This window comes from Pleurodeles waltl, chromosome 7, assembly GCF_031143425.1.
Source record: "Pleurodeles waltl isolate 20211129_DDA chromosome 7, aPleWal1.hap1.20221129, whole genome shotgun sequence".
In the NCBI taxonomy this organism is placed as follows: Eukaryota; Metazoa; Chordata; class Amphibia; order Caudata; family Salamandridae; genus Pleurodeles; species Pleurodeles waltl.
Window position 1 is genome coordinate 1301940656 of NC_090446.1, and position 18043 is coordinate 1301958698.

Sequence of the window (18043 nt, forward strand, 5' to 3'; positions counted from 1 at the left end):
TAATGATCTTCCTTCCACTTAGTTTCCAAAAACTGTTTGCAAAAGAATTCAATCAGTAAAAATACACATTTCACATGAATATGTCCTTTTATCCAGAATTCATCTGTGAATTGCCTGTAAATTACTGTACTGTTCCTCTGTTTATATATCCAATGACACGCACGCTGTTCCTGTTACGCCTCAAATGTCACTCACACTATTCCTCTGTCCTATTTTGTGTGAATAATACACAAAATAAACGTTCCGATTCCCAGCTGATATGCCTTTCCAAAAAAACAAGTTTTGCCAAGGCCCACTCCTCTAATGTACGTGAATACGTCCGATCACTTCTCTAAATCAGACTCTCGAGGAATGGAACAGAGAGCACAGCTTGAATGTCGCCCATCTCTGTAACGGCAAGTTCCTTCAATGCTTTCTGTTTATTTTCTGCAATACGATCCTCAATAAATCACTCGTCTTGTCAAGCCTTACAGTTTTATGTTTTAAATTCCATCGGCGTGTAAGATTTCTCCTTGTTTTTCAAACCGAAGGTAATAACTCTTACCGGCACTTCGCACTCCGTTTCCACCGTAGGTTCCACAATTAAGCTTGTCGCCAGAATTGTTAAGTCGGAGACTTCAAGTTTTAAATCTTCTTTATTACAAGTTGTAAAAACAATAAGGCTTAACAAGCGATCATGGTAAAAGCGTGTGTCTCTCGCAGCGTCTCTCTGCCTTCTCAACTCCCGATCTCCAACCACCTCGAATTCGAATCCCCCCACGCAACTACACATGAGCTAATACAATTCTAAATACCTAGCCACGCGCTAATAAAACTCTAGCGCTAATAAACTATATCACATATCAACTATATAACATATCAACATAACAGCATGGCTACACCATACTGATAGATATTGTGTCCCTACAGGAAAGCAATCACGGTGAACACTGGTGTTCTCTACAGGTAGAACTCATGCACCTTTTGCCCCCTCTCTGTAATTTATTTCCATTTTTCGGTGGAGATTAAACAATCAAGAACATGGCTCTGGCACCAATACAAAACAATATAGCTATGTGCTTGAAATAGCTGACATGCTAGAGTGAAAGATATTCTTTATGGACTGGAGGTAGCATATATCCTATTAATGTAATATGGCTTAATGTACTTTAAGTAACTCATCCATCAAATGTGTGTCACTTTGCCTGTTCTGCTTCTAAAGATAAAATTTATGATTGAGAGGGTTATTTGGGGTGTCTTGCAGGCAGTCACAGATTACTGGGAAATATCATGTGTAGGTACTGTCGTTTAAAACTGAAGTCCTGGGGCCACAATAACATTGTGCTGCAGCTGCCTTTGGGCACTTGACATTGTCAGGGTAGCTATGGCGGGCAGTCAAGGCTTACTTTAGGAGGTGGTCAAGGTTAGAAAGACATAATGTATGGCATAAATATTACTGAATAACTATAATGTCCAATCAGTGCTTTACCTTCAAAGAAGAAAATCACCTTTATAGGTATAAAATCCAATATTTACAAAAAGTGACAGAATTTGCTAGCATCATCTGTGGCCCACTGGGACCCAAACCTAGGTTTAAGTTCCCAACCTTGACTTCAGATGTCAAGATCACCCAAACTGATGGGCTGGAAACATGATTTATATGTTTCTAGAATAAGGTCAAACTTTTCCAAACAAAAAAAATAGACCACATGGTAGAGATAGCAAAGCAAAGTTCTGCCTGGTTCTTGTGGAACTTGCAATCGCAATCCATTAATCTAACTACAAGTTCATCAGAGAATTACAGCATTCATTGCAGCCTCATAACCAGATGCTAAAACCAGATCTTTCTTCTCCTGGTGTGCTGCACAGTGGGGATCTTTAGATCATGGGTGATCTCACTCCCTTGACACATTTTCCATGCAGATTCTCCAGTGAACTGGGCTTTGGAAAGGTATCCCTGGGAGCATTCCACCTCCCTCTGGCAGGCAGGGTCCAGGCCCTCATGGGGAAATATAAGCTCTCTGTCTCTCCTCAGATGAGCAAAAAATCTTCTAGCAGGATTTAACGACTAAGGGGCTTATTTAAAAGCCCGAGCACCCCAGGGGCGTCACTTTCAGCTATGCTTTGGTGGCACTGTGCCCATTTCCACATTTACAAGACAACCCTAAGCCACTTTGCGTGGCTTAATGCTGCCTTGTAAATATGGCCCCCAACTCAGTTTTCTACAGCAGAGGGGCGTGTAATGGGTGTTGCTGTGGGCATTTCCACACAACATGTATTGCTCTTGACACTGCACCAGATTTATGAGAAATTGTAAATCTGAGGCAGCGCCAAAAACTAACGCCATCCCATGGGTGGCATTAGAGCAGCACAATGAGAATTACTTTTATTTCTCCTCGATTTTGCTTTCTCTATGTGTGCTGCATTCTGCAAATCGCCTTTAATGATTGTTTATGTGCAGGAAGGGAGTCCTTCCTGCACATAAACAATCATTCACTGAAATACAGGCACCCTTGCACTATGGGGTAAGGCTGCCTGCGTTAGCACTAGGCAGGTACATTTAGCGTCAGTGCGGAGGAGAGGACAGAAATGCACTGTATCTTGTAGATACGGTGCCTTTCTGCCCTTTCTCAGTGGCGCAGGGCGGTGCAGCAAGATACTTGCTGCACCGCCCTGCACCATAGGGGTTTGTAAATAAGCCCTTTAGTACCAGTCTGTCCCCAGCAAACTCAGCAAAGGTTCCACTCCATGTGTGATGCCTTTCTCAGCCTGGTATACGACCCTCCTCTGTGCCAGGATGAGCTACAAAACACTTTCTCAAGTAGTCAAGCATTTACCTTGCTCTAGTAACTCAGTTGGAAAGCCAGCGACAACTGAGTTCTGCTTTACTTAAAAGTCCAAACTGGAGCAGTGCATCTTCCTTTGGTGTCCACATTTTTCTGGGCTCTGAAACTAAGAACCATAACTCAGACCACTTTTTTTATATTGCATGCCAGACAAAGCTGCACATTTGGTCCAGTTCCTTTGGACACCATCAGCAACACAAGAAGAAGGAGATGAGTGAGTTTGCTCCCACCTGCCAGGTGCAACACCTTTCAGAGTGGGGGACTTGGTAAGGGCTAATTTTAGGTGGCATGCCCATCATGGACAGAATCAGCCTTCCGAAAGGAAAGCCACCATCATGGCTGTCTACATTGGCCCCATAGTTCTCCGAACATCTGTGAACCACACTCAGCAGATTAACACATACAGTATCCATATATGTCTAACAGTGATCCAAAGGAGGCCAGTAATGGGACCTTGATGAAACTGGAACTAGGTATAGCTTGTAGTCAGCTCCCTCACATGGGAATTAAACCTGCTCCCAACAGCACCAGTTACAAAATAGCATGGGATGACAGGGAAGTAGCCACCCTCACTCAGTATGGGAATGCAATGGGAGTTGATTCCAAGTCTTGTCTCTCTTACCTTATCCTTTTTATGAAAGAAGATGAGTGTGTCTGAATGGACAATGTGGGGCACCAGGTAAGTACCGCAAATATTATTGCTTCAAAGATATTCAGTAGACAATGAAAAGTATCCCCTACAAAGAGGAAAAACTATTATCATAACCACCACTATTATTACCATCACCACCTGCTTTTTACCACCATTATCCACCAGGTTTACCAGCACCATTACATCCACTTTCATTTCCACAACAATCACCACCCTGGCCACCATCACCATTACCAGAAGTTCCCTGCCATTGCCATTACCACTAACACCATTACTACCAACACCCCTACTACCACTGCTACCACCACTATCACTACCACAACATTTGTTTGTGTGAGTGAGAGTGTTGTATGTTTGAGAGTGTTGTGTTTGCAAGCAAAAGGGTGATGTGTGGTGGAGACATTGTCTGTGTGCTATCAGTTACAGAACTAGCACTGGCAAGGCCAACAGATCTGGCTTCAGCATGGCAAATCCATGCAGATAGCATTTGTGCATGCCTGTGCTTGCATGCATTCCATTGAATCCAAATCTGTTATCTTTGGCAAAGCTTGTTGGAAGTGGTGGGCCAGGCTTGTCTACTAAAGGTAAACCAGCCTTGCTGAGATGTGTTGGACCTCACTCCCTGAAGTAACAGCAGCACCACTGAGAAGTGCTGGTACTATCCATGATGCCACACTTAGAAATATGGTCTAAGGTCTTTAAAAGCCACCCAGTTTTCATTAATGCTTTTGATCAGATGTTTCTAAACTTCAGTATTTGGCAAACATTTATCCTAATTTTTTTGAAGAACATTTCTAATCCAATGTAAAATTGCATTTAAAATCTACCCATTTTCAAACAATGAGCGTGGAGCATGTCCTTAATGTACAAATCTATCAATTTTCAACAAAAAGCTTGAGAATGACTCATTAAGCCCCATTTTAAATTGTATTTAAATTAATTTGATCTCTCATTACAAGCAAATGTTTTAAATGCAATACATGCCCCCAATTTTTCTCAAAATTACAGGGCCTATCCGAATAGCTACTACAAAGCTCCAAAAACTCTTTTATTCAGTGTTTTGGGCTCACTGTGCTTTGAAATCCACTACTTGCAAATTTTCACAAATATTCCTTTGTGTGAAATGATAGCAACTATAAGCGAATGCCGAAAATGCTTTTTCTGCTTCCAAAACTCACCATGTTGTACCATTTGTTTAAAAAAAAAACACCAGATGAAAACCTCTCTTGCACCCCTTCTTTACTGGAGGATCATACCCTCCAAACGTTTGGTCCTAGTCTGTTCCTCTGTCCTGCAGTAGACAGCCCATGGGAGTGGATTGACATGTACAGGCCTTTAAAGGTAGGGTTGATAGACTAGACATGCATTTTATGAACTCTGAAGCATAGGGTCTGCAATACGGGTAGAGGACATTTCTCTCTTGTCTGCAAAGGACTTCCCCTGCTTCATCTCTTCACTAGGTCAGGACTGCAGTATCTAATGTGCAAGGTCCTTTTTTTGCACCATTGCACAGTCAAACAGATTGTGGAGATATTGTAGTGAATTTATACAATTCATAAGATTTGGAGCATGTGGTTTCCAATACAGACTGGATATTCCTACCCCTTGTCTCAATGGCCTTCCACTGTGTCAGCCTTTCACTAAGTCAGAACTGGTGTAAAGAAAGTGCACAATGTATTTTCCTCTTTCTTCACAGTTGCATATCAGAAGACCCTAGAAAGTTTCTAAGTTCATAATTTCTTTAAGTGCAGAATTCTGTATTTTATCCACTTCTGGCAGCAGAATGTAGATTTCACAAATTTTGACTTACATTCTAGGTGTTTTCATTTTTGTTAGACATTGCTCTAAAATTCTGGATTTTATTTATGTTACTTTTAATTCCAGAGTTAACTCAGTAATCACAATATGTTTTGTTTTTCTTCTGTAGAAATATTCACAAATGTTGAATGCTTGGATAAAGGGGTGATCATGAAGAACCTTCTAAAGGCCTTACCCAGAAGCTGGATGAGTTCGGTGGAACAGGTGACCTGGCATCAGAGACATTGCCTTGAGCCCCCTAGAGAATGGTTACATGTGCTATGGAACTTTCTTCAGCAAGACGTTGATGTCTTATCACCCTTTGAGGGCTATCCTCTGGTGCCCTTATGCCCCATGGATAATGATGCCCAGCAGCTTCAGCTGGCACGGATAAGACACAAATCCTCTCTTCTCTTCCAGAACAAAGATGGACATAGCCTAGCAGAAAATAGTATCAGAATATTGGAGGCTCTTGGATGCACAGTGATACTCCAGTGGGACTCACAGGTGTGGCATAAAGATCTTTCAAATTATATCTTTCCACCAACATCAAACAATATCCTAAGGACCTTTTCAAATCTGGGTGTAGATATGGTCAAAAGGAAGTTGCTAGCAATGCCATCAGAAGAGAAAAAGCTGCTGAGTCACTTGCTCTCCCAGGGCACTCTTTTCAGCACAGAAGAGTGCAAGGTTTTGTCTCAGTTGCCAATCTTTTGCAAAATGAATTCCCTCCAATCCCAAGGGTTAGAGCTAGTTGCAGCTGTTAATGCCCGAGCTGTAGATAAATGCACCGTGCCAGCTATTCCCAGGGATCTGGTGCTGCCAGAGATGCTGCTTGACTGCAGAGATGAACAAGATCGGAGGCTATTATTGCTGATGAAAGTCCAATTCCTCAGTGCAGCTGATGTGGCTGCTTTGTCAGTTTTGGCAATCAAAAATGGGAAGTATATCCATCAGCAAAACAAAGCAGAAAGCATTATGCTGTGGATTCTGAGAAGTGGTGATGTATTATTTAGCCAGAATAATGAGCTCAGGAAAAATTGTGAAAGTCTGCACTTCGTACCTTGTAATGGACAGATGGTCAGACCGTCTTCTCTTTTTGACCCCCAAATTAAAATATTTCAGGAAATGTTTGAGCCTCAGATGTTTCCACCAAATTGTTTTCAGGAACCACAAATATTGAAATCTCTGAGAACTCTTGGGCTGAAGAATGCCATCACCCATATATCAGTGGGAGACTTTTTACAGATTGCAGATTATGTGAGCAGAAACCAAGGAATTAAACAATTCCAGTTTCTAGAGAGAAAAGCGAAAGCACTGGTCAAAGTCTGCAATGATACCCAGATATTATTTAGTTTTAATAGTAAGAACAGGCAATCCTTGCAAAGCTTGGCATGGGTACCATGCATTGATTCACATTCTCAGACTACATTTTGCAAACCAATAGACATAAGAAGTAAAAAGCACTCTCCTCTTGTGGAGTTCTCAATGCCCATCACTGATGAGTTCAATGAACAAGCAAGTAACTGTCTTGGCCTGAATGACTCACCACCCCCTGAGAAAGTTGTAGAAAACCTTAAAGCTCTTAGCCTTAGATATCTGAAACAAGATTTCAGCTCATTGGTCATGAAATTGCACCATATTTACAAGCATGTGCAAGACAACCTAGGCCACTTCTGCAACAAGATAAACAATATGAAGATATGGAATGGTGAGGGCTTTTCTGACCTGTCCCAGATCCTTCTGTCCTATCCAGAAGACTTAGATCTGAGCTCCCAGATCAAGAAGGTTCCCTATGATTTCCTAATCTACAAAAGGCTGTTCCTGCAGTGTGGGGTTCGTGAGACCATGGCAGATGGTGAGATCACTAGTATGCTCCAGAAAGTCCTGAAGGATATACACAGCAGGAGTGCTGGTTGTGGCACCTATGTTGAATTAAAGTTTTCTATATCTATTTTGGACTGGATGAAGAGAAGAGGTATTCACAGTACAGATGACCTTCCTATTCCAGTGCAGTCAGGGGCAGGAGTGTTTACCCTAAAACCATTGTCCACTGTCTTATTCTGTGATATGCAAAAGGAATGCCTGAATGACCTCGGACACGATCTTGACTACAACATTGTTCATGAAGATATCACGTTGAGCACAGCCACCTTTCTTAAAGTCCCGTTACTCAGCACCAAGATACTAAAGCCTGAGTATTTTGAACCCTGGGGACCATCAGAACCCATTACACTCCGAATAAAGAACATTCTCCGAGAATACAGTGAAGAAGTTGATCTCTTCAAGGAGTTGATACAGAATGCTGATGATGCAGGTGCCACGATCTGTAACTTTTTAGTGGATTTGAGACAAAACCTTTCATTTCAAAACAGTTTAATAGACCCAGGAATGGCCTCCTGTCATGGGCCTGCATTGTGGTCCTACAATAACAGCAATTTCACTGATGAAGACTTCCATAATATCACACGTATTGGAGCAGCTACTAAAGAGCTCCAAATTGAGAAGATTGGAAAATTTGGTCTTGGATTCAATACAGTGTATCGTGTAACCGATGTGCCATCTATCCTTAGTGGTAGCAGTATACTTATGTTTGACCCCAATGCTAATCATCTCAGGAAACACATTCAAAGTGAAGCAAATCCTGGGATCAAACTAAACCTCCAGAAGCACCCTCAAGTACTTCAATTATTTGCTGATCAGTTTCGCCCATATGAAAATGTTTTTGGCTGTGATCTGAATGGAACGCACAACTACAATGGAACACTTATTCGTTTGCCTTTCAGAACACAGGAAGATGCAAAAAGTTCAAAGATTTGTGATCAAAGCTTCGAAGAACAAGAAATTAAAGTACTTGTGGATATCTTTCTAGAATCTTCCCAAAATCTCATTGTTTTCTTAAAAGGAGTGCAGGCGGTATCTCTGGGGTTTCTTCCCCCGGATATGTCCTCACCTGATAAACAGGAATTGCAGCTGAAGGTCTGTAGAGAGCAGGTTCAGATGTTTAGCGTTTCTAGGGATTTCCTGCTGCAGATGAAACAGGAGGCTGTCTCAGCAGTTCTATCAGGAAGTAACATTGTAGATATCAATGGATTTACAATCATCCAGGTAACAGGTACACAAAAGGCAACAAATGATGAAAAATATTATCTGCTGCACTCCAGCCTTGGAATTGGTAAATCATTTCAAATTTTCCAAGAGAATATAGATAAAAAAACTAGGTTTTCCCTCCCGGCAGCTGGGCTTGCCTTGCCACTTATCAAAAATATGAGCAGTGGGAAATGGAAACCAGATGTGGAAGACTTTGATGGACAAGTCTTCTGTTTTCTGCCTCTACCCATTTTTTCTGGTTTTCCATTTCACCTTAATGGATCCTTCTCAGTCATGTCCAATAGGAAGAGTCTCTGGGATGCGACTGGAAAGGGTGATTGGAACAAATCTTTGCTTTGTGATGCTGTTCTGGTTGCATGGGCAAGAGCTCTAGCCTGTCTACAAACAATGTGCCAAAATGGTGACTTGGAAGGCTACACCTACCACACATTTTGGCCTGATATAAGAAGAACTAAATCAGTATTTATGGATGCTCTCAAAGCATTCTACAGAGCAGTGACCTATGGCATAGAAGATGAGGTTCTTTCAGTGTTTAGTAATGGGCAGAAGTGGTGCTCAATTAAGCATGCATGCTTCTTAAGCTCTGATATTGTGGAAAATCAGCATGTTGGAGAAATGGCATCAAATGTGTTTTCTGAAATGCTCCCAGGGGCATTTGTCGCTGTCCTACTGCCACAGTGGGTGAAAGATGGTTTCCACACAAGTGGCTGTGGTAATGCCCTGCTTGAAAATACTTACAATTGGGAAAGATTTTATAGGGAAATTGTATTCAAGAACCTGAATTCCTTAGCAGCAGAAACTAGGGATACACTCATGATTCATGCCATTGATATGAACAACAAGGAGGTGGACAAGCTGCTAAAGTCTGTACCATGTATACCATCAACCCCATCTGGAACCTTACAACTCATTGCAAATCTAGTGCACCCACATGGTAAAGTAGCACCACTGTTTGATAAGCAAGACCGACGCTTTCCTCAAGGAACACCAGAAACATACCTGAACTCTGAACGGCTGTCCCGCTTGGAACATCTTGGGATGTTAAAAGATACTATCCCTATTACGCAACTGGCTGAGCGAGCTCTGACTATCACAGCATTGTGGAAGATGGACAGACAAAAGGCATGTACTCGCATTAGCCGTGTTCTGGAGCTTCTAAGGGACCTTGTAGAACTACCCTTTACCAACACAGACCAAGCAATGTTCAGGAAAATCTCATTTCTCCCTTCTGCTCTTCCTTACAATAGCAATAAGCAAGAAACTGACATTGTACTTAAGAACCCTACTGAGATCTATCATTACAAATATCTTAATCTGGTAAATATGAGCGAATCTGTTCTAAGCAAAGAGCATCTTACACAGGATTTTAGCTTACCTTCAGATACCATGGAGTTTTTGGGTCTGGACCACTGCCCATCATTTCAGACAGTGATGTTGCAGCTACAAAAAGCTCATAAGAAAACTAAACTACTGACAAAGCAAGAACTTAGCCATATATTCAGAAAGTGCTATACCTTCTTGAACACAGTGATAAAGCCTAACATTGCGAAGGAAATTAGAAGCAGAGCTCAAACCTTTCCCTTTGTTCTCATTGGTCATGAGTGTGTGCCTTTAAATTTAGTTGCACGCAACATATCATTCGATGCAGCACCTTACCTGTATCAGCTGCCTAAAGAGTACCAAGTGTTTGATAAGTTATGGGACTGTATGGGCCTTCCTGACTCATTTGGCCACAGTGATTACATAGGAGTCCTTCAGGGCATGGCTAAAACATATAATGGCAAGGCATTGCCAAAAAAAGATTTTAAATTAGCTTTGACTATTCTAAATACTGGTTTACAAGGAACAGCTGATGAAGATGCTGTTAGCCCATATGAGTCTCAAGGTGTCTTCCTCCCAGATCACCACTGTGTGTTACACCCTGCAGACAAGCTCCATTTCAATGACACACCATGGCTCCCTTGTGATGAAAACACACTCTTCTGCCATAAAATGATCCCTCGGCCTGTGGCTGTGAGATTCAGGGTACCAACTAAGATTCACAAAACACTACAGAATCTAAAAGTGTGTGAGCTATCCCACTGGGTGTCAAACTTTGGGGCCAAAGAGGATCTTACAAGACGTATCAAAAACATTATCAGCGAGTACTCCTCCAAAAAAGATATCCTGAAAGAGCTGATCCAGAATGCTGATGACTCTGGTGCCACAGAGCTCCATTTTGTGTGGGACAGCCGGACACACCAAAAAAAACGTGTCTTTGGGGAAACGTGGCAGCCTTTACAAGGGCCAGCCCTTTGCATCTATAACAACAAACTGTTTACCAATGAGGATATTGATGGGATACAACAACTAGGCAAAGGTAGCAAAGGAGACAAACTTGACAAAACAGGGAAATATGGACTTGGGTTTAATGCTGTTTACCACTTGACGGACTGTCCATCTTTTGTCACTGGAGACAGCATGTTGTGTGTTTTTGACCCAAACCTTCTCTTCCTGCCAACATCTGATGATAATTCCCCCGGTGGGATGTTCACTGTAAACCAAGAATTTAAGGAGACATTTAAAGATGTGTACACAACGTTCCTTCCTGAGCAGTTTAACCTGGAGCAAGGGACTCTCTTCCGCTTGCCACTGAGAACAGCTGACACTGTGTCCAAATCTCAGATCTCTGACCAAACTGTCTCTAGTGATGATGTCAAAGAACTGTGGGAAGCACTTGAGAGGGATGCAGACGACTTGATGTTATTTCTGAACAACTTAAAAACCATAACATTCTCTCGGATTTCACTGGAAGGGCCCCAGCTGGAGAATATCCTCTCTGTTGAAGCCAAGCTTAGCAATCGATGTGCAAATAGTCGGAAGAGTTTCCAGGAAAAGTTGCACCTGTATGCTAATGTAGATGTGCCCCTAGAGATGGACACGCCATACCAGGTGTTTTACGGAATGCAGGTGAAATGCAGCAGTTCTACATCATCAAGTAACTGGATTCTAGCCAGGCAGATTGGAGTGTATGGCGAGGATAAAGAGGCTGATATGCAAAAAATATGTAAGAGTTTGAAACGGGCCCGATTGCCACATGGTGCCGTGGCAGCATGTGTTAACCATCATGTACCAGGTAGAGCTTTCTGTGCCCTGCCCCTACCAGTTGAGACTGGCCTTCCTGTCCATATCAATGGAAATTTCATTTTGGATTCTGCCCGAAGGGATATCTGCAAAGAGGATGGAGGAAGCTCCAAAACAGATTGGAACTCGCTGCTTCTGTCACATCTTCTTGCACCCCTGTATGGTGATATGCTGAAACATATATGGGATATTCTGACACAGAGCACAGACGAAACATTCAAATTTTTGCATTTTACAGGATGTGAAAACGTCCTTGTCCCGAAATATTTGAGGTTTTTCCCCACTATGTCTCAAGATATCCCTCCATTCTGGCAAAAAATGATAATGCATGTTTACTGCACAGTCCATGAAAAACAGTTTCCACTCATTCCCCTATTTAAGATGGAGACCACACGAGTTCATACTCACACCAGCAAGCAAGTTTGTGTATCTTGGGCAGCGGTTGGTCAAGGAACAGTAACCGAAGAGCCATACTTTACTATCAATAAAGTACCAGAGGACGTGGTGGAGGTACTTCAAGCAATAAATATGAAACTGGTTAATCCCTTTGACAGCCTTTGCAAAATCTTTGAAGAGTTTAGAAATGCAGGCGTAGAGGCTCTAGACATACGTCCTCTAACAGTTTGCAACTTCCTGAAGGTACAGAGGCTGCTCCCAGAGGGGCGCCAGTTGCCATGTCCTGTGGGTGAAACACTACTAAAAAATACAGTGCATTGCTATTCACTGTTAAACTATTGCTTGAATGTAGATGGGAAAACAAATGTTGCTCATTTGAACGGAGTACCTCTTTTAGTGACCGAGGATGGGAACCTCAGAGAGTTCAATAAGGATGAACCCAAATACTATAGCAGGTATTATACACTTTTTCCAAAGCAGAAGCATAATTTTGCGACCTATAAAGTTATTATGAGTGAGCATGCTGATGTGCTCAAGACCGCAGGTTTCCTCAAAGAGTTCACCATCCAGGCATCAGCTGATTACATTAAAGAGCATTTGGGGATCAGCTATCAAATTTCAGGGAATCAGATGACAGATTTACTAAAATTATCACACAACATAAAGGAATGGCTTCAGAAACTATGGGAGTTCTTCGAAAGCGAAATATGCAAAACCTACACTCGAGATCAAAAAGCAATTTGTAAAACGTTTCAGGAACTGATCAGCCTTTTCTCCGACTGGGCAATTCTACCAGTGTCATTAAATAATGATATCCAATACCAATTCCTTGCTCCTGCAGACCACCATGACCGATTCCTTGTGCCTCTTGGACAGCTCAGTAATGTCCTGTATGGTGTTACTAGTGATGTAGACAAATGCCTTTCAAAATTGGGATTCATAGCACTTAACATTGCAATGATTCCAGTAGACATGCAAATGTATTGCTTGAAATCACTAGTGATGCAGACTAGTGACTGTTACTCAGTTATACAGAAGCTTAGTGCCAGAACTGACCTGCAGTGGAACAGGCTAGAGCGCTGGGATATTGAGAGGTTGTTGAAATTTTTCATAGATGGAATATCTAGGGTAAAGAACAAAGACGACTTTCTGGATGTATTACAGTCAGTGCCCTTATTTGAGACAATGCAAAAAGGCAGAGTCTGCCTAAATTCTTATAATACAAAGTATATTCTTCAAACCAAACTTTCAGAGAACTCCAAGGCATTTGAAGAACTTTACCAATTAGACCCCAAGACAGTTTTTCTTAATAATTCCTCAATGAACACAGCTTTATCCGAACATCTCAACATCAAGATCATAGATGATTTGACATTTTTCACCAAATTTGTGATTCCGCAGATTCCGCAACTCAATGAAGTAGAGCTCCTGAAAACGCTGCAGTTGCTTGTGTGCATAATACGTTATGATTGGCAGTCGTATCCTGTGCACAAAAATACCATAGTGGCCTCTTTGCAGCCCATCAAATTAATTCGCGACTCTGAGGGGGTGCTTCGGGAAGCCTCTTACTTTTATGACAAAGATGTTCCCAGGTTTTCAACTTTAGGGCTTCAATCAAAGTTCATCCCTGAGCATTTCCTCAGGAACCTTGGACTTGAGTACTTTGAGATAAAGAGTTTACTCATAGATCTTGGCATGAAATGTGAGATATCAGAGGAAGACTTTATAATGTTTGCAACCCAAATTGAAAGAGAAGCAAAAGGTGGCAACTCCGTGCTAGAGCTTACCCCTAAAATAAAAGTTCTATTTCACCATTTGCTCTCACTGAAAGAGGCAGAGCTGCAAGACAGCTTTGTGAACAAAATATCTTGCATCAAGTTCTTGATCCCACTGGAGATCAAAGGAGAACTGCAGAGCCTACATTTGCCTTATGCGCAGAACACACACCTAATTACTCTTAGTAATTCACTAGTCATTCAGCAGGATGACGATATGGATCTGCTGTGGACATCTGTGGCAATACTGTCAACAAGGCGTGGTCTCTCAAAGAAAGAGATGAAGGTACTCGAAAGGTTTGGTGTTCTCTGTGAACCACCAACTCATCTGGTGCTGGAAAATTTAAAAAATGTTTGTAAAACGCCATGTTCCACAAAAGAACTGGTGAACACCCGCAGTCAGGTCCTCCAAACAATGTACACATTTCTCCAAAAGCACCTTGATTTTGAGACTGCATTATTAAATGATCTATCCTGCATTCTAGTGGACGATGGTGCTCTGGCAGAGCCCAACCAGGTGGTTTTTTCTTTAAATGCTCCCTTGGAATTGCGGCCGTATCTTTACAAGTTGCCTCCATTGTTGGGATGCTATAGCATGCTTTTCCAGAAAATTGGCGTACAACCTGAGGCCACCCTTTTTCACTATGCAAGGACCCTTGCGGCAATCCATGCTGAGAGCTCAGAGAAAGAATCTCTGCACCCCAATCTTAAAAGAGCGGTCTTTAAGGCCACCCAGGAATTCTTCAGACTTCTTGGTGAAGATAAAACAACAGGTTTTGAAAACCTAAGGCCACTGTACCTTCTAGCCACAGATGGGAAACTGTATGAGTCTGATACATTGGTTCTTCTGAATAAGGGCTTTTCCACGAATTCAATTAATAAAATGAATGCAACTTTTAAATTCCTAGCATCTCTTGATGGAAGCAGGGAAATCAAAGACCTATATCACCTGGAAAAAGTAATTGATATTTTACCTGAGAACATGCGTCCAAAATTGTTTTCTCAAATTGTTAATGAAAGCATTCATGACCAGTCATTGGAACTCTGCAAATTAGGGGATGACTGTCAGTTTAAAGGCCACTTACAGATGCTCCTGAGTTCCCAACAGTTTCAAGATGGCCTGGCCTGCCTTCTAAGGTGGCAAAGTAATGGGGATGTGTCAGATGAGGACGCTGCCAAGGAGTGTAGTGTTGTGTTTGGTAAACTAAAAATTATTTGCTGTTGTAAGCTTGAGGCCATTCTCATTTATGATTCTCAGCCCCTGTGTGGCACTAATAGTCACAGACAAGTCATCATCGTGAAAGGCAGTGATAATTCATGTCAAGTTTATATCAAACACAGAAAGGAAACACATAAAAGAGTCAGAGTATTGCGTACTCTGGCAACAGAAATTAATGGGATTCTGAAGAATATACTGCAGAAAAAATGTATATATGTTCTGATGGAAATGCTAGAATGCAGACAACCTGAGGAAATCAACCACATTCTGAGAGAGAATGATGTAAGGACGAAGGCCCTGACATGTGATGATGCATTTTCTTTCCCGCCTCCAGGTGAGACAGTTCCAGGTGAATGGCATGACTGCCTGGACATGAGCATTCTCAATAGTTTCAAAGTAGGGGACTACGTTGGCTACATGGATCCTTCCGGAGAAGATGTCTACCTCTACGCTATCATTCAGGAACAGCTGGAATCAAAGATCAGTGGACAGACTGAAGTACAGATGTTCCGAATCAGTCTTGGTCCAGAACGTATAATCGATGCAACCATTTTTGATTTGTATCAATTCAAAAGGAGTGTCATAAACAAAAACAAATGCAGAGAACTGGTTATGGTGGAGAATCTCGAAGAACTGAGAGACAATCAAGACAAATGGTTTGAGAAGTCTTTGGGAGACATAAAAAAAGAAATCGATGATAGACTTTGTGAGATTTGGAAGCTCTCTAATGAGGAAAGAATGAAAGCTCTTAGACGACTTTATCTGAAGTATCATCCAGATAAGAACATAGGCCAAGAAAAGCTTGCAACAGAAATCTGCAAGTATCTCCAGCAGAGGATCAAAGACCTGGAGACAGGGAGACCATACAATAACCAGGGGAACTCAAATGACTGGTCCAAACAATCTGGAGGTTTTTCACATTTCTGGCACCAGTGGGACGGACAAGCACATCAACATCGTAGCTACCGTGAAAATTTTTCAAACAGATCAAACTGTGATTATGACTTCTGGAAGTACCACAGGCAACACAGCAGAAGGCACCAAGAGACACCAAGACAAGAAGAAGCAAAGCGATGGCTTCGGCAAGCAGAATGTGACTTGAGAGCTGTGGCCAATGATGTTGGACAAGGTAGTCCAGAATGGGTGTTCTACAAGGTCCACCAAGCTATAGAGAAATCTCTTATTGCAGCTCATTACAAGCTAGGAAGGCATTTTGATTTTGATTGCCCCATGACCTACTTGGCAGCCAAAGTGTCCGCTTTCAGTAGTAGCCTCAATGCCATAAGTACAAAAGTCAGTCAACTACAAAATCACGGGGTGGGTAATAGGAAAACACAGTACCCACATTACCATCCATCGCCCTGTATACCCAATGAAAGTTTTCCAATGGACAAGGAGGAAGCAGTGCTTCAACTGGCCAAAGATGTGCTTAACAACATTAAGGAATATATTCAAAAGTGATAACTTAAGCAAGGAGTGCCCCCTGTTGCTACACCTTTTCTTAAAGGGCAGAAAACACGTGACACTGATAAAGCTACAGATGGACTACCAGTTACACCTGCCTTCTGTCATTGCTTCAACTTGCTACCTCTTGAATTATGGTTCAGTGGCCTCATTATAAGTGGCGATATTTATTGCACCTAATAAACAATACTGTGCGGTACATTATTTATCTGGTGCAATTAATAACACCTAATAAGAGTCTCTCTCCTAAAATTGGGGAATAACGTGGAGTTAGGTGATTACTGCAACAAAATCTGCGTATCCCAACATTTATCGGGCATTTCCCCCAATAAATACCTGCAATATTGACTCGCGGATATTTATCCAGGGGATGAGGTATTTATTTTACCTGGTATTTGTAGTGTCTCTATAAAGTCCACCAAATGCATAATTATATGTACAGGAAGTTACCACACATACAGGAATTTAACGGGCCACTCGTAAAGAGGGCCTGAGAGATTGCATTCTTGCATCTTACAAATAACCTATTCCATTCCAGACGCGTTTTCAAAAGCCTTCTCAACTGTTGTCTCTTATGCTTGTGTATTGTCCTGTGCTAATTATTTTCTTTTCCAGCTGTCTTTACATGAGATTCGTACACTTTCTTTAGGGGCAGAATCTGATACTATCACTAAAATGTAATGTTGCCAGTGACATCATTGTGAAAATTATGAAAAAGGATAATTTAAGATCATGTAAGACTATTTACAAAAACTTTGAATGAAAGTTACAAGAAGGTAACTTGAAGGGGAGGAGGGAGCAAGTGGATGGGAGCAGAATTAAGTCACAGTGGCCCATGCACAAGTGTTCAATTATAAAATTTGAAAAGTGCACACAATTTGCACGCTCTCCTGCCCTTATATTCAGGAATAATACAGGGTCATAGCAGGAGAAAAGAACAAGGTGCCCTGCCTGTTTATCACTACACACAACTCAAATGTCTCACCACATCATCGATCATGGCGCAGTTGTGTCCTTACTATAATAGTCCCAAATTCTCCAATTCCCGAATTATGCTTGTTTTTGTTAAAATAATTGATTAATTTTACTTTCTATGAAAGTAATTCCCCGCAGGTAGGGGTAGTAAGGAAATTAATCATATCTCAATTGCTCGTTTACAGTAACCAGACTACTCATGGTTAGTGACCAAACCCCAGGCCTGTTGATGGGAACTTGAGAGCAGATTGAGAGTTTGGGCATCGGACAGAGAGTCTGAGACAAGGTCAACGAAGGAGCTATGTTTTAGTTATTACGTGTAGCCTGAAAAGTGTTTTATACTTGAAAAGGACCACGTTTTGAAGTACAATGGCTGTAGATCAAAACCAGGCATGCTCTAGCTCTTGAATGTTGGTGAAAAAGCAGTGGTTTTATGATAACAGTTAGTTCTACTATTGTAAACCAGACTTTATATATAGTGTTCAATAAATAAACACAGGTTCTTTAATTTATAGGCAAATGAAGTCTGTGGCTTTAATTTTTAACTTTCATGCACGTGTTCATCTCCATCCCTTTGTCATCCTTCAGATTAGCAGATGCCATGGTGGAAACTACATGATCTTAGGCAGAAGAAGAAATACACACTGTGTATGCCCTAAATCCAGAAAACCTTGGTTTTGAAGAGGCCTATTTGTGTCCTGCATGG

General features: G+C 41.6%; 1 protein-coding gene across 1 annotated transcript in view; it reads left to right on the top strand.

The window, feature by feature from the left end:
- The window catches only part of LOC138246214 (sacsin-like), a 104011-nt gene extending 86162 nt beyond the window's left edge, over positions 1-17849 (top strand). The window contains exon 8 of the mRNA XM_069200601.1: positions 5405-17849. Coding sequence (XP_069056702.1) covers positions 5405-16359 — 10955 coding nt within the window. The 3' untranslated portion in view covers positions 16360-17849. The remainder of the gene's footprint in view (positions 1-5404) is intronic.
- The last annotated feature ends 194 nt before the right edge of the window (positions 17850-18043 follow it).